The sequence below is a fragment of the Cordyceps militaris genome, assembly GCF_000225605.1.
Source record: "Cordyceps militaris CM01 unplaced genomic scaffold CCM_S00004, whole genome shotgun sequence".
Taxonomy (NCBI): Eukaryota; Fungi; Ascomycota; class Sordariomycetes; order Hypocreales; family Cordycipitaceae; genus Cordyceps; species Cordyceps militaris.
Window position 1 is genome coordinate 4,090,246 of NW_006271972.1, and position 21,586 is coordinate 4,111,831.

Here is a 21,586-nt window from a genome sequence, read left to right on the forward strand (position 1 = left end):
GATTGCGCTGCATCAGTGCGCGAGTCAAAAGATCACTGATGAGCTGATAACATGGTACCTTGAATGGTTGCTTCTGTTGGACCTGACCGCGATTAACGTAGTACACTCTCGTTTGAAGAAGCCTAGTACTTTTGCTGCTTGGCTTTCGGTTTCAGCATCCTCCGTTTACTGTGTCTCGAGTCTCTAGAGCCTCGTCATCGCGAGGCTGCTGGGATTCTCCGCCCGGTGTTGCGCACCCCATGCCATGACTGGTTCGCTGCCGCCGCGGCTCCTTTCTTATTTGACCACTTCCTTCCAAATTCCATTCTGTTGTTCCCAATAGTGCCTGCAGGCCGCTCACGGCTCGTTGATATAGCGATCGTGGACAATGTCTGGCTCGCGGCAGCCGGTCGGCACTCCTCATGAAGAAATATTGAGATAACCCCCTAGTGTCGCCCCGCGGCTCCCTCTCAGCACAATCAGGAATGATCGGCAAAATATAGGAAACCACCAGAATGCGCTGCGCAAGACATGATTGGGTGATGTGGAAGCTAAACCTGCACTTCGCTGCACTTCGGCGGGGAAACCAGGCTTCAAGCAACCAGGCGGCCCAACTATCGCCCGACAACTGCATCTTCTCGTCCTTCTAGCCCCTGATGCCGTGTAGCTTTTCTCATTCTTTGCTGTGTGCCCCTCCGTCACACCTAGGAACTAAACTCAATCGTTGCTGTTCAGAGAAGCGATATTGGTGTCACCTGCCACCAACCAGCGTCACGAGTGTAACACCACCACCCCCTCGTGCGAAAATGGAAAGAGCGCAAGCGCGGCTTCTCACCTTCGTGCCCATTGTCGTGGCCACTGTCTATCTGGTCTTGGCAGTAAGGGCTGAATCTTCACGACAGCAGGCTCAAATAGAGGGCCATCCCGCCGATGACTCAAAGGTTTGGCTTTGTCTTCTGGTCAACGGATAAAGCTGCATATTAATGCCCTCTAGGACCAGACCCGGAAGCGTCTTACAATAGTATACCCTGAGCAGACGGGCGACGCTGTCGACGATGCCGAGATTGAGTACGTTATTAAACCTATTTGTAAAGGAATGTTGATCTAACCATGGCAGCATCATTGCCGTGCATGGCCTCGGGTCAAACGCTGACTGGTCTTGGGTATATCAGGACGGCGATAAGCACGTCAACTGGCTTCGCGACCCTAATATGTTACCGGCAAAGATACCCAAGGCAAGAATCGTAGTGTATCGCTATGATTCAACTTGGCATTCAAATGCACCTAGGACGCGCCTCCAGCTATGCGGCGAGGGGCTCGTACATAGCCTACACTCGTTTCGCTCCAAGTGCCCAAAACGACCCTTAATTTTTGTCGGTCACAGTCTAGGGGGAAATGTCATTTTACAGGTTCGCTGACCCCGCCATTTCTCAAGTTCAGCGCGTCGGCTAAGCTCTGCCCTAAAGGCCATCCTTCATGCCAACGACAACAGCAGATACACGGCACTACTGAAGTCGACCGCTGGTGTCGTATTCTTAGGCACACCCTTTCGAGGCTCCAAGTGGCAACCTCTCGCCAATGCTCTCGCGCTTCTGATGGGACCAGCAGGCTCACACCGCGGAATCACGAGAGAACTGGCGTTTGACGCACCGGTGCTAGGTGACAGACTGCAACGTTTCTGCAGCCTACTTGACAATGACAAACTGCCGATAAAGATCGCGTGCTTTTTCGAGCTCCATGAAACAGACTATGGGCGCAGGCTAGGAATTGCCGGAGTAGTTAAGGGAATGGTATGTAAACACTTCAGGTGCTGCTCGATATCTTGCACCGTACTTAGCGCCCTAGGTCGTCGAAGAGGCGTCTGCTTGCATCTCAGGTCATGACAGGTATCCACTCGAAAAAGACCACCTGAAGATAAACAAGTACTATGGCCCAACTGATCCTGCCTTCGAAACGGTATCCGATGTCATCTCCGAAATGTGCCGAACCGCAAAAGCTATTCCCACAGAGGAGGGCCCTGCTCCCGCCAACGTCAGGAAATGCCTCCAGGAATTGAAAGTAAGAAACCCAGAGGACATTCTCTCTGATATCAAAAGGCAAAAGGGCGAAAGGGTGGGCCATACCTGCGAGTGGATTCTGGAACGAACTGAATTCTCTGTCTGGCTCTCAAAAGAGGAATCACAGCTTCTTCGCCTTATTGGCCCCCCCGGTGTAGGGAAGACGATGATAGCGACTTTTCTCGTCGAGTGGCTCGAAATGAAGATTGGCAAGTGTCCTAGAACGCTCTTCGCTTACTTTTTTTGTGACGATAAAGACGAAGAACGGAGTACGCCAACCGCTGTACTTCGAAGCCTCATCTGGCAGTTATTACTCCAGAGAAACGATCTCTACCGGCACGTGTGGCCAAATGCCGAGGAAAAGGGGCAAACCCAGGAGTTTCCCAGAATTTTCAACGACTTCTCTGCTCTATGGCGGATATTCCGATGCATGCTCCGGCATCCCGGTGTGGACGAGACCTTTATCCTCGTGGATGCCCTCGACGAATGCAAGAGCTCAACTCGTCAGGATTTACTTTCCTCACTAGCAGCTTTTTTCCAGCGAGACTCAGATAAAGGACCGGGAAAAACTAAGCTGCTGATCACATGCAGGCCTGACATTGATGACATCGAGGATGAGCTGAGAAGCCTTGGTGTGCCTCTTAGGGTGGACTCCACAGACATTGACAAGGACCTGTCCGAATACATTGCCGCGAAAGTTGATGAACTTTCTAAAAAGAAGGGATATACATCGAAATGCAAAGAAACAGTAAGCAACGCATTGACACTGCAAGTTGGTGGTACCTTTCTATGGGTATCTCTCATGGTCGCTGAGTTAAGGAGGCCGGAGGTACGCATGCTGGATCTGAATTCCATGCTCAAGCGTTTGCCTCGGGGACTTTACAACACATATGCGGCTATATTGGACCGCGTTAAACTTTGCAATCGGAGTCATGCCCAATTCATTCTGCACTGCATGGTCGCGGCCCGGCGTCCGTTGAAGAAAGAGGAGATCAAAGCAGCCTTTGCAACCTGGAAGACTGGATCGATACAGCGTGGTGAAGATTTGTCAGTTTATGACGACATTCTAACCGTCTGCAGCTCAATTCTCTGGGTGGAATCTGGGGATGACCCAACCCTCAACTTCTGCCACCAATCCGTGAAAGACTTCTTGCTCGACGAGCACGCTCAAGTCCGTGCGTGGTATCATACAACAGAAGAGGAAGCGAATGCTTGCCTTTTCAGGGTCTGCTGGGCCTATTTGACTACCGAGGAGTTCAATCACGGTAGTTTACTTGTTCGTCGCGAGGGGGGAAGCGGCGGACGATTGCGTATCGCAAGCGCTCAGGAGCTCCGTGATCACTTTCCACAGCACTTATTCCTGCAGTATGCCTCGAAAGAATGGGAGAACCATGCATTTGCTAATTCGGCAATCCTATTACGGGAGCTGGCAATCGAAGCCGCAGGAGCACCAACATTACGAGATGCGTTGTTACTACGAGCAGCTAAAAAGGGAAACGAGGCTGTCGTGCGGCTGCTACTTCAACATGGGGCAGCCATGGCAACAGATATGGACAACATGACCCCCATGCACTATGCCGTATCGATAACCAGCAAAGAAATGGCTCAATGTTTTCTCGACGCGAAGGTACATGTTGATATTTCGGTGAAGAGACGGGCTTGGCAGCGACTGGACGGAGTGACTGATGGATCACAAGATGCGCCAGATCAAGATGAGAGGCAAAGAGGACTCACTGCTTTACATTATTCCGCTCTGAAAGGATTCCCTCGGATGACTAAGTTCCTTCTCCAGCAAAAGGCCAATCCTAACGCTGCGTCAGAGTTTGGGGAGACACCTCTTCATCTTGCTCTAAAACGAGACCTGGCTGGTCATAAGTGGCCGGCGTGTTCAGATCCGTGGACTTTTTGGTACACGCGGGAATACTGCCTTAGGATCAAGCCCCCTGTTCCGAAAGATGAGAATGATAGCGAATATTGCACAAAGCTAGCTGCCCTTGAGAAGCAAAGGGTCGACGTTCTCACCTTGCTTTTAGGCAACACACGAACGGACGTCAACGCTCGAGATGACAATGGTGCGACCGCCTTGCATAGCGTGAGGTATGGGATTAGTACATCTTCTGAAGTTGTCGAAAAGCTGATTCAAAGGGGGGCGGACATCTCTGCCCGTAATAGACTCGGCCAGACACCCCTTCACCTAGCCTGCTTGGGAGGAGACGCGCCCTCCATCGACACTTTGGTGGTTCACGGCGCGGCTGTTGACGCAACTGACTATGAAGGTGTCAACTGCGTGCATTATGCTTCTCGGAGTCGAAATGCCAGTTCAATACTGACCGCTGCTCCAACCAATTACATATGCACTCTCCCACTGATTCTGTCGCGGGATCTCAATGGGCGCAATGCTTTGCATCATCTGTTCCTTGGAAGATGTCCTGTGGAAGAGGCACCCTGGCAACGTCTCCTCGAGCTAGGAGTCCAGTGCAACGAATTGGATAATGACGGAATGTCGCCACTAGCTTGCTATCTCAGCGCTCAGTGGCATACCGACGAAGCCATCAAAGTACTAACTCTGCTTCTTGGCAGTGGTTTTGATGCCAAGTTCAAGACTCGCACAGGTGGACTGAATTTGGCTCACTTACATGCCAAGTCGACTTGTTGCGTGCAGGTCGAGATTCTTAAAATATTGGCTATATTTGAGGTAGATCTCCGAGCTACGGATGATGAGGCTCGATCAATACTGCATCACTGCGCCCGCAGTGGTTCACTTACGACGGAGGCCTTTGAATATCTTCGCAGCGAGGTAGGCCTGACAGTAATGATGAAGGATGCACATGGCAAAACTGCGCTGGAGTATGCGACAGCAGGGGCAAAGGAGCCGCTTCATGCCATTTCTGTTCGTGGAAGCCTATGTTCGTATACCAAAGCAGTACTGCTTGATAGTATGTAAACAAGCTTTACTTTCAGCAGCCGGACACTTGGCCAAAGTGCTCTATAAATGGCTCTGTCTATGATTTCGCATACTGGTTCTCTCTAGCTATGTGCTATGAAACATTTGCAACCGCTTTCCTTGCGGCTATTATACTATCGTCCCCGCATTCTGTGAGCTCCGAGGAGATGAAAGAACAATAGACGTGGCAAGAGTTTTGGTTGTGGTAGGACGCACGTACAAGACAGGACTCGCAAGCCCAGATGATAGAGTCGTCATGTAACACCGCACTGGATGTACAGTGACAAGAATAGAGGGAAAATGCTGCTGCCTTGCCATCCTCTTATCAGCGTGAGACCCCAAAGCCTCCAATAAGACCATAGAAAGACTCTGGAAACAATCTGCCCGATCCAGGCCAGCCTTCTTTTTTTGCCGGGACAGTAACTTGCATGAGTCTCGGCCAGCAGTCGAGTAGCAAAAAGGCGAGACGGGTGATGCAGTCACTTGCGTGCCACGTAGGCCGCCTTTGGTCAGCGACGACGGAGGTAAAGTTCCTGCGGTGAATGTATCGAAAAAGATGTCTGGGACGGCACTTTACAAAGTGCCGGGGATGGGTGGAATTAGGCAGAAGCACGCAGTGACTGCCGCGGCTTTGTTGGTTCGCGGCCGACTGCGGCGGGAGTACGAGAGAAACGTGCTTCCCTCCGCCACAGGTAGTAAACTTGTGCAAATCGGCCCATCTTCGTTTGCATCTCGCTCTTCGACCTACTGCTTCTCATGCACCCTTCTTTTCGTCGGTTTCTCCCATGTGGCCCCTTCTTCACTCAAATGGCACGAGGCGACTCGCACGCATGTGGGTTTTCATCGGAGAGTTGGTCGTTGCCTGTGCCTGGTCGACCGCGTGGTACAAGCCAGAAGACAACAAACACGCAAGGCATCTTGCATCCTCATTTACTGGCGTCACTTGTTCCTCCATACCGTAACCTGCCAACGCGAGCCGCAAACCCGACATTCTGACCCCCCTCATACGCAGTGGGCTCGACACATACAGCAAGAATGGTAATAGAGGGAGGCCCCGTGCCTCCGTGCCTACAGAAGTACACGTTCATCAACGGAGGATCGACAGGGTGGGTGTTTGGCTTGACCGACGACATCGTGCTCAAGTATGCCCGGCCCGGCCGCATGGACAGCTTCCTCGCCGAGAACGCCATCTACGACAAGCTCGAGCGCAGCGATCGGCCGGCCAGTCTCATGCAGAGCCTCCTCCGCCGGCCCGGCTTCAACTTTATGCCGCGCATGGTGCAGTCCCTCGACGAGCGTCTGCACGCCAACCAGGGCCGCCTCGAGCCCGTCGCCACCGTTGGCCGGTGGGCCGCCGAGGTGTCCGAGGCCATGGCCTGGCTGGCGCGCCATGGGCTGGTGCACGGCGACCTGCGGCCGCCCAACATGCTGCTCGACGCGCGCGACCACCTCGTGCTCGCCGACTTCAACCTCGTCGCGCGCATCGGCGATGTCCACGGCGGCGCCAGCTGGCCATGGGCGCACCGCCGCGTGTGCACACCGACGACGTGCAAGGACCCGTCCGGCTGCCCTGCCCGGTACGGCCACCACGGCGCCGCCACGGAGCAGTTTTCGCTGGGCTCCGTGCTGTACAACCTGGTCAAGGGGGTTGAGCTCGGCGGGTCCGAGGCGGAGCATATGGTGAAGGGCCACCTCGTGATGCCTGTCATGGGCGATGCGCCTCTGGGGCGGTTTGTGCAGAGGTGCTGGAACGGGGAGTTTGCGGAGCTCGCGGAGCTCGCGCGCGAGGCGAAGCGGCTCGAGGGCGCCGAGGATGCCGGAAAGGGCACAGGGCTGGGCACAGCGGATATGCGCGCGGCGAGGGCGCGCTGCGAGAGATTCTTGGAGGAGGAGCTGGCGGAGATTGTGCCGCACGAGGAGTCTGAGGCGGCGCAGGGCTTGATGGGGACCTGCGAGCCGAGCTGAGAGCGGCCAGACGGCCGGAAGAAGCATACATCACTGGACATGAGAACAGAATACCATATGTAGTTGGATATAGACTGTACTTGCATCATCTCTGGCAGAATTATCGTCATGGACACTTTGTGGTCAGTGGTGTTGGCTTGGTGAAAAAACGTCGACGCCCGCAGTCCGTCCCTGTACACTATTCCGTGCAAAAATCTTGTTGTTTTAATGCCGTATGGTAAACTCTGCCTCGTCGGCAACGACGTCGCGCGCTTCTTGGGTCAGCTTGACGATGGTGGCGCCTCTGGGGCCCTGATCGACGTCCTTGATGAGCTTATCGACAGCACCATCTTCGCCTTGGGCTTCGCCTTGGACCTGGACGAGTATTATCATCAGCATATCATGGCTGTTGCATGAGGGCCTTGCGGCCTTGCACTTGCCTTGTTGTCGGGCGTGTTCCGGCACCAGCCCGTGAGGCCATACGCCTGTGCCCTTTTACGCGTAAAGTAGCTAGCATACTGTGTCAGCAAATGTTTCTAATTTGTCGTTTTTTGGAAAAATTGGCGAAAGTAAGACCTGTCATGACGTACCGGAAACCAACTCCTGTTGCGCGATACGGTTAGTTCACTGTGAGCAAGCCTGGCAGTTGTTACGTACCCTGGACGGTGCCGCCGTGGGCAACAAAGTAGACCTGCGCAAGCATCAGCACGGTATACAAGCAGGTGAATTGAGGTGAACTCCTTACCCTTTTCGTCATCACGGCCAGAATTATCTATGCAGTTTTGACAGATTTCTCAGCTCGTCGGCGTGTGTCTGTCATGTAATGCAGGTTTCTGAATGAGGGGTGGCGACGCCAGCCCTGCATCGATCGGACCCGCAAAACACACCCACCCTCATCTTTTCCTCTTTCCACCTCATCCCCCATCACCATCCTCCATCTCCCACAGCAGCCATGGACGTGGACGAGCCCGATATCCGGTTCAAAGCCAAGAAGCGCACCAAGACGCTGCGCCACCGCGACCGCAGCACCTCCCCCGCGACGCCCGCCGCCGCCAGCAGGACACACGACGCGCCTGCCACACCTCCCGCCGACGAGCGGCGCCCCTCGGACGCGTCCGCCTCCGCCGTGCAGGCCGCGCTGAAGCTGCGACATGCCGCGCGCGCCAAGAGCCGTTTCCGGGGGGGCGTCGCCTTTGGCCGGGACGAGGAGCACGCGGACGGCAGCGCGGACGACGGCGGCAGCGAGACGACGACGAGCCTGGTGCTGCGCGAACCTCCCCAGGGCCTGCCGGACCGGTTCATGCACCAGACGGGCTTCATCTCCGACGCCCAGGACAAACACATGTACGTGCTGTTTTTTTTCCTTTTTCCACACCGTTGAGGGGGAGGGCAAGGACAAGACAGCTAATCATGCAGGATGGCCTATGTAGAGTCGCGCCTCTCCACACGCGCCGGCCTCGCTGAGCCCGCCGCCGCCGCCGCAGACGACAACACCAGGAAAAGTACACCACAGCAGCAGCCACTGGACGGGACGTGGCGGGCCCGCGGCGCCCCGGGCACCATGCAGACAGGCACGTCGACGACGAGCTTCACCCGGCTCGTCGAGGTGCAGGTGCCCGTCGGCGCAGACACCAGCAGCAGCCGCGGGCGGAAACGCGGGGCGGCGCCCGACGCCGGAGCCAAGCCAGCGGCGCCTGCGCGCCGACGGCGCAACCGGCGCGGCAGCGACGACATGAAGCGGGACGCCATGGTTGAAGCCTTTCTGTCGGAAAACAAACGTACGTCCTCCCCCCTCCTCAAAAAAGGAGTTAGAGAAAAAACCCCCAGCTAACAAGTAATTCCGCAGTCGACGTCTACGACGTCCCCGCCCCAACCACAGCCACCACTGACCCCAGCCGGTCCGCCGACGACGTGCTCGCCGACGACTTTCGGCAGCAGTACCTGGACGAGGTGGCCGCGCGCCGGCTGCGTCGCCGGCCGGCCGTCAACCAGCCGCGCGGCCTGTCGCAGAAGCAGCAGGCGCACCAGCTGGCCGTCGCGGCGGGCGAGGTGCTCAAGGGACCCAAGCTGGGCGGCAGCCGCAACGCGAGGGCCGCGGTGCGGGACGCGCTGCTGCAGCAGCAGGAGCTGGGCAAGAAGAGGGCGTGATGTTGGTGAGCGGTATCTGGGCTCTATTTGGTCTATTGGTGAGCGGTACTCACCTTGGCACGTTTTGTTATAATTGTGCCAAATGGATGGCGTTATTTTGGGCTTTTAGCACACACGGATTTATCAATACTGTTGGTCTTTAATCACACGATTTCTTCACGAGGCAATCATCAAGCAATCAAAGAAAGTAGTGCAATCTTATTCATCGTTGCGCGCTAGCGACAGACTGTCTGTTGTTACGTTTTGCAGCCGACATGAAAAGTTCAAAAAGGTTCAAGCGGATAAAGCCGCCAATGAAGGGATCCAAACCAAGGGGTCTACAGGGCAGGACGAGAAAAAAAAACGCCAACTCGGGAAAATCAAACCGTCCAGTATTACGGTATCCAAGGAAAGAAGAAGAAAAAAAGTAGCCCAAGGATCAATACGCAAAAGCCAATATGCCGGATATAGCCCAAACCGGGTAATTGAGCCAAATCCTGAGAGAGAAAACCCAAGAGAGAAGCTCCCAGAGCAAAGCCCCAGATAATAAAGCGAAACCCCAAAATAAAATCATGTAGAAAAAAGACCGAATTCGAGCCAGCCAGAGGACTAGACTCGTCAGACAGCCATAAGGAAGAAAAAAAAACCGAGATGAGAACGACAGTGTATAGTCACAACATGGGGGGGAGACAGAAGAAATCACACGTGTAATGACGCCAGCACTAGGCTCGTGTCGAAGGGTAAAATGCTCTGTCCGTGAGCCCAGTGGAACGAGGAATCCAAGAGCAGGGACTGGCCCCAAAAGAAGAAGAGTGTATCGTTGTATCGTGGTTCCGAATGCGCCGGTGGAATGTTGTAGTAGCCGTGTCCTGTACGTCTAAGAGCAAAAAGAGAGAACCGAGTAGAAAGAGGCGGTAGAGAGAGGTTGTTGGGAGAGGCGGTAGAAGGAGCGGTAGAAAGAGGCGAAAGAGAGAGGTGGTTGGGAGAGGCGGTAGAAGGAGCGGTAGAAAGAGGCGAAAGAGGCGGGAGAAGCGGGAGAAGCGGGAGAAGCGGGAGAAGCGAAATCATATAGTCTACTTCATCAAAGGAATGTCCTGGAGAATGTCATCGCAGCATCAAAACAGAGGTAGGCGTTCATCGAATCTCGAGCTGAAAAGGCTTGAACCGACCGCCGATGGTGGCGCAGCGGGGGCACTTCCTCCTTGCTCCGTGCTCGGCCATGAGGATCTCGACACAGGGGGCGCACAAGCCAGATATGCACTCGGTGCAGGCGTACGAGTTCTTGAGGAGTGAGATGCCCTGACAGGCGGCACAGTATATTTGAATGTTGTGAGCCGAGTAGATGGGCGACGAGTCGGAGAGGCCGCCGGTGCCCATGTGAAAGTTTTCGCCGCTCTCAACGCTCGGAAAAGGGTCGATATGATCCTTGTGAGAGGGCGGGGTCAGGGCTTGCTGCAGAGGTGAAGCCTGGTAGTTGTTTTGGTGCAGGTTTTGCTGGGTAAAGGGCGGCATGGAAGAGCGGTGGATGGAGACGGGCGACTGGGGCATGGGAGTGCGGTCGTCGTCAAGGTCGCCGTTGGCCGAGGTGGCGGCATCAATGAGGTCCTCCCAACGCTTGCCAAAGTCGGCCGTGGGCTCGACAGACAGGGCCTTGCGGTCGCCGGTCCTGGTGCGGTCGTCGTTTTGGATGCGTCTCAGCCAATCAGCCGCGGTGGCGGCGCCGCGGGAGGGCCTTCTGGTGTGCCCATCTCTGCGTTTAGAAATGGACTGCTTGCGTGGGCGGGTAGGACCGGTAGGACGCTGCAACGGCGGTAGGGTTGAAGAGCGGCCGGGGGGTGAGCCGGAAAAGAGCGAGGGGAGGAGGTGGCGGTTGGTGAAGGGGTCGCTGGTGACATCATGGTTCAGCTGGTGGAGCGGCGGGAGCTCAATGGATGTTTGAGGAATGCGACGGCCATCCACGTCGGAATGGTAGCCCTGAGGGTAAAAATATTAGTATGGATGCAGGATTGATGCAGGATTGGCAAAATTGGGGCGAAATTAATGTATTGGCATGCAATAGTCAATTGCTGATGAATGATGGCATGCAATAGCCAAATTGTTGCTGATGCTGGGGTGCTGGGGTGCTATCGATATGGCGCGGGGCAGCTGAGGTGGGTGGGCAGGAGCTGTAGCTTGGAGCTCTGTGATGCAAACTTACTCCGTCTGTGTCGATTTCCCGCTCCGACTTGACGCCGTGAAGCTCGGCAAGGACAGCAGCAGCAGCTGTCAAGGTTCCGGATCCGAACATGCGGTTTGGTGCGCTAGAATATTCGTCCGAGTGTCTGGGGGTTACCGGGCCTGAGGAATTATGTCGGTAGTCATTTTGGCGCGGACGATACCCTGTAATTATTAGTCCTGGTTGTTTGCTGCGTGTTTCTCAACGTCTTGATTGGTCCTTCTGGATGGAAACGGAGCAATAAAAATGAAAGATGGAATACGCACCTTGTGCAGACGCAGTCGGACTCGAGTCGACGGGGGGGCGTTCGGAGGGCGGCGTGCTGACCATGAGCATGAAGCTCTCTTCGGTGGCGGGCAGCTTGGAGATGTAGTGCTCTGGGTGAGCTCGACGGATATGCTCCTGCATAGAGCGATAGCGTTTTTCCTGCGGAGAAGACGATTAGGTGGATGAAGAGTGAAGAGGTTCAACATGAGCAGCGATTATTGTGGCGATTGAATGAAGCAATGTGGCGACAAGTCACAGTGGTGGCAGAGCGGACAGTGGGAAATAGGAAATAGGAAACGGGAGGCCGGGACTCACGCCAATGCATCTTTTGCGGCAGTTGGAGCCATCCTGATTGCTTAGAGGACATATGACCTCATTGTTGGCATCAGTGATGGAAAAGGACGAAGTGAGAGATGAGCGAGGCGGCATCTTGACCCCACCAAGCGCAGCTCTGTGAGGCGCGGTGACGGGGCGTGGGAGTGTTGATTCTGTTGCAAGAGCTCGGAGAAGCTCCAGGCGTGGCGGACGAAGCCGAGGACGAGCAGCTGGAAGGGAAGCAGCTGCGAGGGCTTGGGTCGTGGCGAGAGCTCAATGGAGAGTGTAATGTGCTGTATCAAGGCATGCGCTGGATAAGAGTGGTGGTGTCGTGGGCAAAGTCGTCGTGGGCAAGGGAAGACTATTTGAGAGCCAAGACTATCGATGCGGAAGAAATGTTGAGTTTGCGTAGGAACGAAGCGTTTGTTTAATAATGAAGCGAATCGAGGCGTAGAGTTTGTTAGCGGCCGCAGTAGTGGTGGCGGTGGTGGTGGTAAGTGATGCGGGCGACTTGCAAAGAGGCTGCAAGCGAGCAAAAAAATAGGTAGTCTCGGGGTGGTGATGTAGATTAGCAAAGCCGGGGGAGCCAGAGCTTAGCAATCGATGTTGGTACGGAAGAGTAAAAAAAGAGAAGTGGGAGAGAGAGGGTGAGAGAAGAGCTATGCGAAGTTACGGGCGAGTTTTTGGTGTGGGTGGGTTGGGCCCGGGACCAAGAGAGGGAAGCGCGAGCTGGACGGCAGCTCCGAGGAAGCTGTTTGAGGTGGTGGTGGTGGTAGTGGTGGTGAAGGCGGTGATGGCGAGGAAGGGATGAATTGAGGTGCCAGAGTCTGGTGATGGCCAGGGGTTTCAGCTCGTCTCTTGAGCAGAAGACGAGGATGGTGACGAGAGAATACGAAAGGGAAGACAAGAAGAACCGGCCAAGCTGAATTGGCCTGTTTGTCACTGGCTACGAGGCGAGCAAAGCTTGGGCGAAAAAGAAATGATGATTAAAAATTAAATAATTACGAATCGTTAGCTGGCTCAAGTAGGCAGGCCACGGGTTTCCCAAGTACCGGGTGTCGAATGGGTACTTTGGCACTGACAGGAAAGCCAAAGAGGAAGCTGCCCCAGCCGACCTCCGGCGCACCCCGGCCGTGGGGCAAACTGCAAGTACCTCGACGACGCAAGTACCTCGACGACAGCAGCTACCTTTCTTCTATCTAGTACCAGTCAGTACTTCAGCCAGGCGGAGTCGAACAAATGCGTGACCTAGAGCCCGGCGGGGGGAGGGAAGCTGCCGTCATGACAGCATCGTTTACTATTTATACTTTTCAGCACTCGTTCTCTCTTCTTCTCTTGCCTCTTTCTTTTCCTTGTTCTTGCAATGATTCGGCGCGCCGTGAGCTTTAAAACTGTACGCTTGACCTCGAACAGGGGTGGGTTTGCAAACTAGGTAGCTACAGGTAGGTAAGTCTAGCTGTCCTTGGAGGCGTCCCCCGGCGCCGCCCCCCAGTTCCCCAAAGCAAACCTATCTGGAGCAAATAGAGTAAGCAAGCTGCTAGAAGCTTTCTGTGGAAGAAGGCGGGCGGGCGAGCTTCTGGGGCGCGTGGCGTCTCAAGTTGCGTCCCCCTGTGATATAATAAACCAGACTTGCGCATGAATCTAATCTATGCCTTGAGAAAGCTGGTAGCTTGACCTTCGGTATACCCTTTTGATCTGTATTCTATCGTTATATATCTTTTTATTTTTGAAATTATCTCATCCCGTCAAGGGTTCTGCTTCCTGCTTCTCTTGATGCTTGCCCAGACCCCCCCCCCTCCTCCACATACAAGTCGAGCTACTTGACTATCTGCGAGTAACCTTTTCCCTGCTTTTTTTTAAGTGGCGCCCCAAGGGTCCAAGGTACCTTTCTCCGCATCGGTACATTGGTTACTCAAAGCTCGTCACTGACCCCCATGCAAAGAGAAAAGGGAAAAAAAAATTCACTCGGCACACATTTTCCTTTTCAACGGTCGAGAAAATAAATTTGAACAAGGCAACTTAGACTACTAAAGAAAGGCGTGGGAAATTGTCAAGACGAGCCTTGTCCCACCAGGCTGGCAGCTGACTCGATGTGCTGTTCGGGGTGGCCGGTGCGCAGCCGACGAGTCAAGCTGTTGCCGACGGTAATCTTCACTTCTTCAGCAAGCACCGAAATAACTACCTTCTCTGCAGCGCAGCAGCTCTGCTTTGCTTCTGGTGGGGGTTGCCGCTGGAAAAGCTATGGTGGGGTCCTCCGACTCGGAGCTCGTCCATCTTCATCAATTCATAATAAATTAGTAGCACATAATAATACCCTTGCCTATCAGTTCCGAGGAACTGATGCAGTCCCTTCTTTTTTTTTTGCCTTGCAGCTTATCCTTATCAGCTCCGCGCAGCCACTCAGCATTCACCCAACTGTCACTGGTCAAACTCCCCGCTACCATCCCCCACCCCCCTCGTACCCTCGTCTCGCCATGACTTGCATTTCCCCCAGCGCACGCAGTAGTAGAATTTGTACACGGACTTTCCATCTGTGCAATGACCATGTCGCAGATCCAATCTCTGATTTTTTTGAGGAATCGAGTTATTCGTACCGAGTGCGGATAACACATGCCAAAGACTAAACTCACTTGCGCAGGCTGTGCCACGTTCTAGTCCCGGGTCCTACTGTGGCGGCTTTCCGCTTTGGGATTGGCGGGGGCGTCCGTCAGTCCCAAGTGGCACGAATAGTCAAAACGGTTGCCATTCGGATATTTTTTCGCCTAGCCTCCAAAGTTTGAATATATTATTTTTTATTCATGTCCTTGAAATCAACTCGAGGACACGTCTCTCTCGCGCTGTAGCTTCAATCTTCCGCGTCCTGCTCCCCGACTACCCACCCACCCGGGGCCTTTTGTGGTTCCTGGCCATGGCGCAGCTGCCATCTTGATGCCTAACATAGATCTGTACTGCCATTTTACAAGTCAAAATACGGATGAAATATTGCTCGATAAAAAACCAAACTTGTTCAATTTTGATGATATGCCTGTATAGAAATATTGCTTGATAAAACCCAAACTTATTCAATCTTGATAATAATGCCTGTAGAAGAACTGTTTTTGCTGCCACTCGCGCCAATGCAAGGATACCGACTTGGCCACGTACATATAGACCCCAAACACGTAGCTTGATAACCTACAGCCAGTAGACCCTCCGAAAGCCAAAATCAGAATACGCAAGCCCGCATGTGCTTGCATTGCGGGATTCCGCGACCGACCATGCATGGACGCCCGCGGTCCCGATGCGGAGAACCCCCTTTGGCAGCTGGCTCATCGGAAACTGCGCGTCCGCGCCGCCGAGGCCAAGGCGTTCGCAGACGGCCCGTCGCGACGTGCGGCCGGGGCTGGCCATCATCATACCGCCCATAGGCGTGGCCACGTACAGGCAGGGGCGGATCTCGATGCCCGCTTCGGCCCAGAACCAGGCCTGGATGGCGCGGTGCTCGGGAAACGACAGCAGAGTGAAGCACACGTCGCGTTCGCGTCGCTCGCGCGGGTCGGCACTGGGCGAGATGCCCCAGCGCGGCACGACAAAGTCGCCGCGGGGCCGCACCACGCCCGCCGTGCAAATGTAGGTGCGCAGACGCCGGGGCTGGCGGGACTGCGGGTTGGTGAGGGCGAGGATGCGCTGGTACGCTTCGATGGACTGCATGCCAGGCTCCACGAGCCAGGGGAACCGCCTGGTGGAATTGCGGCCTGCGGGAAACGGCACCTGGAGGCGGTTGTTGTACTCGGCTTCGCTGTGGAAGTAGGGGATGTCGCGGTTCCAGGGGTGGAAGATGTTGGAGGGTGCGAGGCGAAAGTTGTCGACCGACATGATGACGGATGAGTGGAGGTAGAGTGAAAAGTTTGTCTTGAGTTGTCGGGAGTTGAAAAGTGGCGAGATGAGAGCTGCAAGATGCGAGCCTTAGATGAAGAGTTGCAAGAGAAGGTTGCAAGAGAGGATTGCAAGAGAAGGTTGCAAGAGAAGATTGTCAGTGAAGAGTTGTGAGTAAAGAGTTGTGAGTAAAGAGTTGTGAGTAAAGAGTTGTGAGTAAAGAGATGTGAGTAAAGAGTTGTGAGTGAAGAGTTGTGAGTGAAGAATTGTAAGAGTAGAAGTATCTTGAGTGTTCAAGGATGAGATGAATCTTTTTTGGGTTGTTCCAAGAATCCATCTGGGAAATGACACTTTATATGTTGTGCTAAACACAGAGAAGAAGAGAATAACATTTTCAACTCACGACAACCTTTGCTAGCTGACAGCACCAGTCGCAGCGAAAACTCAACTCACAACTATCCATACAAACTCTGCATTTTCAAACTTTTCTAAAGTAACCCACACACAGATACAAGCTTTGCATTTCCAAACTGTTCTCAAAAGCAAAGGAACAGGCCTAGTACGACTGGGCAGGCCGCAAACCCAGCGCCGATGCCAACCCAAAATCTTCTCATGGCCGATACCCCGACGACGCAGACCCTCGCCGCGCGCTGTCGACATCGTCGAGGCGTTTGCGACAGTCGCCCATGCGGTTCCTGCGCTCCGCGTTCCAGCCCTCCGGGTACAGCCCGCGGCACCAGCCCCAGTACTTGTAGGCAGCGTCCCACTGGCCGAGTCCCTCGTGCGCGCGGGCGACGATGAGGTAGGCGTTGGCCCAGTCCCGCGCGCGCTGCCCGTCGCCCGCCGTCTTCTCGGCGTCGAAGATTTCCAGCGCCGCCATGCCCAGCTCCCGCACGTGCTGGAAGTCGGGCCCGTCCTGCCACAGCTCGTGCTGCGCCTGCCAGAGCATGTCGCGCGCGCGCCGGCGGGCGTGGGGAATCATGGGACGGGGATTTTTTTCTGGTGGAAAGGGGTTTCTTGATCGAATATGGTGTAGCCAAGGGGACGAAGGTTTCTTTTTCATTTTGGGGAAAAAAGTATCGGGCTGTGCTGTTGTTGAGATGGCTTCTCTGTGTGCTCAAGTGTGGGTGGTAGTAAAGGCTGTTTTATATGGTTGAGGGGCGGACTTTCTTTGGGAAAGTCGCATGTGACGTCTCAGGCAGCGACCGCAAAAGGATGGGAGTCACCCTTTCAATAAAGACGCAATGGAACTTGAAAGGGCGTTTTGTCGCATCTACTGCCCATCACAGGGTCGCTGTACAACCAGCCTGAATCACACAGCCCATCCATTGCAGTCCAGCCTGCTTGACCCGCCAGTCAGTACCATTTCTGTCAGCCTGGACTTCCATGTCAAGCTTATAGACCAAAAATACAAAGTAAAAGTAAAAACCAAACATCTTGGTCCATTTGGTCCAGCCTGCTTAACCCGCCAGTCAGTACCATTTCTGTCAGCCTGGACTTCGATGTCAAGCTTACAGACAAACAGTGTAAAAAAAAATACAAAGTAAAAGTAAAAACCAAACATCTTGGACTTCCATGTCAAGCTCACAGACAAACAGTGTAAAAAAAAATACAAAGTAAAGTAAAAACCAAACATCTTGGTCCATTTGGTCCAGAAAGTAAAGAATGCAAGTGTAAAACATACTTACCAATGTCCCATGTCGCGCGCGGAAAGTGAAAATAGTTGCATGTCACAAGGACAAAAGTTTAAAGCCGGACTGAGTCGCAAAGTGAGTTTTTAAAGTCTGAAGCAAAAAAGGCGACGTGGCTTCACCATTGCGTACCAGTTCTGAGAAATTTCGTAGAGCAAAAGAAAAGAATCGACGTGTGCAGGATTCGAACCTACGCGGGCGAACCCATGCGATTTCCCAATTCGTTCTAGTCGCACACCTTGGGCCACTCGGTCAACACGCCTTATCTGATTCGTTGAACGGAGACGAGCTTTTTGAATACTATTAAGGTCTGCAGGGTAAAATGCAGCTTCAACTTCACAATATGCCGTCTTTCCACAATCAACACCGCAATAGAACAGCTTCAAATTCTGTACTTGAATATCGAAAAAAGCCCACACATTCTAAAAATATTGATTTACAATGATTAAACCATTATAGCTTGCCACAGAGCCGCTTCAATGCCTTCCTCAGCGCCCTCCTCAATGCCATGCCAAGATCTGCTTCTACTTCAATGCCTTCAACGTACAACGTCCATCGCCAATTCACATTAAAACACGTTTAATGTATAGCACAAAGCTATCTTAGAGCATAGCCCTTTCCAACTTGGTGTCGCGAAAACCGCTTCTGCGTAGCACCGACGCGCATAACTCAGCGATGCGGTGCGGCACCTTTATTTACACATCTATTGTGAGAGCCATGGCGAGTAACCCTGATTCCTTCGTAAGAATCATTCACCGCCTGTTCCTGACTCCTTTCTTCCTCCTGCGTCCATTCTCGGCCACGCGCAAAGCCTCCATACCGAACGGAGAAGCCGCGCTCCTGCGCAGCCCAAACACCGCCATGTCCAAGCCTGCACGCTCCCAACTCATTCGAACGCGGCGTCACTTCAGAGCTCATCCGCACCAATGGCCATCAGCCGCAGAAACCCACGCCTAGCCGCTTCATTCAGCCGCCAATCCCGGCCGACCGCCGGGTCGCCCCCGACCGTCTGGTACGCCTTGCTCGCCTGGCCAATGTTGTCAAACAGCAGGTTGTAGTCGCCGCCGCCCCACTGCCGCCACGACGCGGCGGCCTGCTCCCAACGCACGCCGTGATGCAGCTCTACGAGGGCGGCGCTGTAGGGGAGGTCCTCGCTGAGCCCGCCGACGCGCTTGACATGGGCCTCGGTCGTGGCGTAGTCGGCTGGCGTCTTGTCGAGCGCGAGGACGACCTCGGCCAAGATGTCCGCGGCGGCTTTCGGTTCGCACCGCGCAGCGGTAGAGGGTGGGAGTGAAGATCCGGCATCTGACTGCACTGTTAGTCTGGCGGCGGGCGGCTGCTGGCGTGGTCCAGAATCTCTGACCTTGGACAACTGCGGCGACTGATGCCTGATTTATTTCGTCCATTTTCTCGAAACTGCCAAACAAGATTCAACTGAGCAAAGCTATTGTGTATTGTTCTTGCTTGTAGATATTTCCACAATTCGTCTTCTCTTCCTTTGTGACGTACCGCACGACTCGTTACACACAGTCAACGGCAGGAGCGTTGCCGCCGAGTCTGGTGCCCCGGTATTGCACAAGCGGCACCTCCCGGAGGTGCGTGCTGCTTCCCTTTCTTTGTTTCCAGGACGCATATACCCAACTCTGGACCGAAACGAAATCCGCGCGGCACTTTGTCCTCCCATGACGACTGCCACGCCGCGCGGGTAGAATCGCGCCCTGCCGGCCCGGCCATAGTGGAGGTTGATCCAGGACTGTAGGACGTTGATTCCCGTTCCGAACTCCTACTTAGTACACTCCCATAGATTGTGATGATAGTGCAAGCGGTAAAGAGGCTGCTGTAATGTCACAGGTGGCGGCGCAGATGTGGTCAAGTTTTGAACAACTTCGCCAACAATACTGACCATCTGCCACTGTGAGTGAACCTGCGCTAAAAAATGCTGACCTTTTGACAAAGGGAGATTCAAACTTCGGTCAACAACAAAGAAAACATTACGCGACAGAGTACTTCTTGGTTTCACTTTCAACCAGCTCGCCAGCGTTTCGGTCTCCTCAGTCGCTTAAAAACATCTTACCCCCAAGCAACAATGTAGTTGTCTGCTCGAACCGAGTGATACACTGGAATTTGGTGATGTGTACCGTTTTGCTCATGACACTTTCGATTGAAATGACTTTTTGTAAATAAGCGTGCACCGCCCACGGGACGACAGAAGCCCCCATAGTCTTCTTCAATCTAAATAGAGTTCACGTATTAGATCGTAAAAGTACTCTCTCTTCTTAAATCCATCTCACTGAAAGCTGAAAATAGCGCGCGGTAAGGACGGACGTGAAAGACGAGTGACAAGGGGCTTATACAAGCGCTTCCGGGCGTGAGGGCGTTCAATAAACCGAGATGGTAGATACAACGATTAGAGAAATTCCGTGTGAGACGTGAGTCAGATGGTTTACTCCCCATGGGCTTGTATTTATCCCGGCTCATCCCGGCCTGTTTCTTTCCCAAACCATTTCTCCTCATCTTCCTTCCTTTTACCCACAGTACGGTAGAGCTCTCTGCTCGTCTTTCTGCAGAGATGAAACCACACTCGCATTCGGCTTGCCATTCGGTCCGTATATTCTGATCTAGAAATTAAAACGATGTACTCACCTACGATACTGATAGCACTCTCGCGACGCAAGCTCTCTGTCAGGTTTGACGGTCATCGACGCCGATGATCCACCACCACTGCTTAGTGTCTATGGCTATAGAGAAGAGGGGGGAAACCACTCTTCGATCTTGTACGTCTTGTTGTGCTTGCTCCTCCTGTTTCTTGGCCCTTGACATACTGAGCTCACGTATCAGGTTCTTCGATGTCGATGCCAAAGATCCAACAGATATTCTGTACAGCCGACTCAAATCATGCCATGCCCCGCCACTTTACTCCGACCAAGTCATGCAGTTTCGCGCCGCAGTGGCTCAGTTTGGCCATGGGCTTGGCCATGAGAAGCGCAGAAGTCGACTCCGCCCAATGATTGGCACGGGGCCTTTGAAAACTGGTACTTATCCATTGCTAGGATGCGCTGAATCCCAGACCTGGTGTAACCTTTACATTCCCGATAACAATTGCTTGTTTGCAGTCTACCAAGACGATTATGGAGCATCTTCCGGTAAAATGATTATGAAGTTGCCCTCAATTGCCAAGGTTACCTGTCTTTTTCAGGCCAAGAAGAGTCGCATCATCGTTGCGGGGAATAGAACGACTCAGATGAAAAAATGGAACAACTTGGTGCGTGCTCACATGGTGAACATAGAGATCCTGTTTATTTGCGCGAGTCTCGACTGGGGGGAGTTGCTGGATGGCATTGAACAAGGTGCCGAGGAGCTCTTCACGATGGTGAGTGTCATTTCTCTGAGTATTTGTCATGCACCGTGCTATATTGCAGGCTCACAAGATGATAGATGTCCTGCTATAAGCCCCCGAGGGTCGTCCAGTCGATCGTCAACCAAGACCATATTGACATCTGGAGGAGCTTGTGTGTTCTCCAAGTCTGTCTGCAAGACTGTATCGATCTCATAAAGAGCAACCACTCTACCATAGAGATTTGTAATAAGGAGCCAAATTTTCCGAAATCGAGCAGCGACTACCTGGAGGAGTTGCGCTTAGTCCTAGAAAGGGCTGGCGCAATAAAACTTGCCCTTGAAAGAGACACTGAAGTTGTTAGTTCAGTTCCTGATTTTTTGCCCCTCGGCTCTGATACGGGTATCCTATGCGTTGATGCATACTGATTCGATCACCTCTTTTTCTAGGTTTGGCGCCGACATCTGGTAGCGCGGGGGCTGCAAAGGGGCGTAGAAGGTGGCCAGCATGTACATGCTCAGCATCAACTTCGTTAGCCATCAAGGAATCAGGGCTTTTTTTTTTCTTTTTGCAAATTTGGTCTTGTATTCATCTAGTTCTATTTTTGTGGCTTTCATTAGTCTCTAAGTTGCTGTTGCACACTTAATATGTTGACCAACTTGAACACCAACTCTGTGATGTGTGTCGGGTAACAAGCTTTGCAACTTGCAGATCATGCTCTACCAATTTTATCCTCACAGAGCTGGGATAGCGAAAAGAAATAGAAGGCCATGTCTTTAGCGCCAGCGGCGGTCATGACAAGCTTCGGTCCCGAAAAGTAACAACATTTCGAGGTGGGCACTTGGTACTGCCTGAGCC

At 53.5% G+C, this 21,586-nt stretch overlaps 9 protein-coding genes across 9 annotated transcripts; 5 read left to right on the forward strand and 4 right to left on the reverse strand.

Annotated features, from left to right (window-relative positions):
* Positions 1-785: 785 nt before the first annotated feature.
* Positions 786-5,162, forward strand: CCM_06334 (ankyrin, putative; the record flags this gene model as incomplete). The annotated part of the gene is made up of 7 exons (XM_006671474.1): positions 786-857; positions 974-1,047; positions 1,097-1,228; positions 1,364-1,388; positions 1,446-1,769; positions 1,825-4,972; positions 5,068-5,162. The coding sequence occupies 7 exons, from the start codon at positions 786-788 to the stop codon at positions 5,160-5,162; spliced, it is 3,870 nt and encodes a 1,289-aa protein (XP_006671537.1).
* Positions 5,163-6,015: 853 nt separating this feature from the next.
* Positions 6,016-6,945, forward strand: CCM_06335 (protein kinase domain-containing protein; the record flags this gene model as incomplete). Its single annotated transcript, XM_006671475.1, has 1 exon — positions 6,016-6,945. One exon carries the CDS (start codon positions 6,016-6,018, stop codon positions 6,943-6,945), a length of 930 nt encoding a protein of 309 aa, XP_006671538.1.
* Positions 6,946-7,149: 204 nt separating this feature from the next.
* CCM_06336 (Acylphosphatase-like protein) lies at positions 7,150-7,681 on the reverse strand (the record flags this gene model as incomplete). The annotated part of the gene is made up of 2 exons (XM_006671476.1): positions 7,150-7,409; positions 7,582-7,681. 2 exons carry the CDS (start codon positions 7,679-7,681, stop codon positions 7,150-7,152), a joined length of 360 nt encoding a protein of 119 aa, XP_006671539.1.
* A 195-nt stretch (positions 7,682-7,876) lies between these two features.
* CCM_06337 (uncharacterized protein) lies at positions 7,877-9,072 on the forward strand (the record flags this gene model as incomplete). Its single annotated transcript, XM_006671477.1, has 3 exons — positions 7,877-8,268; positions 8,341-8,702; positions 8,771-9,072. The coding sequence occupies 3 exons, from the start codon at positions 7,877-7,879 to the stop codon at positions 9,070-9,072; spliced, it is 1,056 nt and encodes a 351-aa protein (XP_006671540.1).
* A 678-nt stretch (positions 9,073-9,750) lies between these two features.
* CCM_06338 (transcription factor RfeD, putative) lies at positions 9,751-13,131 on the reverse strand (the record flags this gene model as incomplete). Its single annotated transcript, XM_006671478.1, has 9 exons — positions 9,751-10,145; positions 10,221-11,025; positions 11,249-11,313; positions 11,533-11,668; positions 11,849-11,984; positions 12,029-12,141; positions 12,522-12,770; positions 12,901-12,991; positions 13,097-13,131. The coding sequence occupies 9 exons, from the start codon at positions 13,129-13,131 to the stop codon at positions 9,751-9,753; spliced, it is 2,025 nt and encodes a 674-aa protein (XP_006671541.1).
* A 1,794-nt stretch (positions 13,132-14,925) lies between these two features.
* Positions 14,926-15,715, forward strand: CCM_06339 (uncharacterized protein; the record flags this gene model as incomplete). The annotated part of the gene is made up of 2 exons (XM_006671479.1): positions 14,926-14,988; positions 15,029-15,715. The coding sequence occupies 2 exons, from the start codon at positions 14,926-14,928 to the stop codon at positions 15,713-15,715; spliced, it is 750 nt and encodes a 249-aa protein (XP_006671542.1).
* A 598-nt stretch (positions 15,716-16,313) lies between these two features.
* Positions 16,314-16,766, reverse strand: CCM_06340 (uncharacterized protein; the record flags this gene model as incomplete). The annotated part of the gene is made up of 1 exon (XM_006671480.1): positions 16,314-16,766. The coding sequence occupies one exon, from the start codon at positions 16,764-16,766 to the stop codon at positions 16,314-16,316; it is 453 nt and encodes a 150-aa protein (XP_006671543.1).
* Positions 16,767-18,146: 1,380 nt separating this feature from the next.
* Positions 18,147-18,800, reverse strand: CCM_06341 (uncharacterized protein; the record flags this gene model as incomplete). The annotated part of the gene is made up of 3 exons (XM_006671481.1): positions 18,147-18,265; positions 18,319-18,699; positions 18,758-18,800. The coding sequence occupies 3 exons, from the start codon at positions 18,798-18,800 to the stop codon at positions 18,147-18,149; spliced, it is 543 nt and encodes a 180-aa protein (XP_006671544.1).
* Positions 18,801-19,963: 1,163 nt separating this feature from the next.
* Positions 19,964-21,156, forward strand: CCM_06342 (uncharacterized protein; the record flags this gene model as incomplete). The annotated part of the gene is made up of 5 exons (XM_006671482.1): positions 19,964-19,996; positions 20,053-20,168; positions 20,233-20,426; positions 20,508-20,764; positions 20,830-21,156. The coding sequence occupies 5 exons, from the start codon at positions 19,964-19,966 to the stop codon at positions 21,154-21,156; spliced, it is 927 nt and encodes a 308-aa protein (XP_006671545.1).
* Between the last annotated feature and the right edge of the window lie 430 nt (positions 21,157-21,586).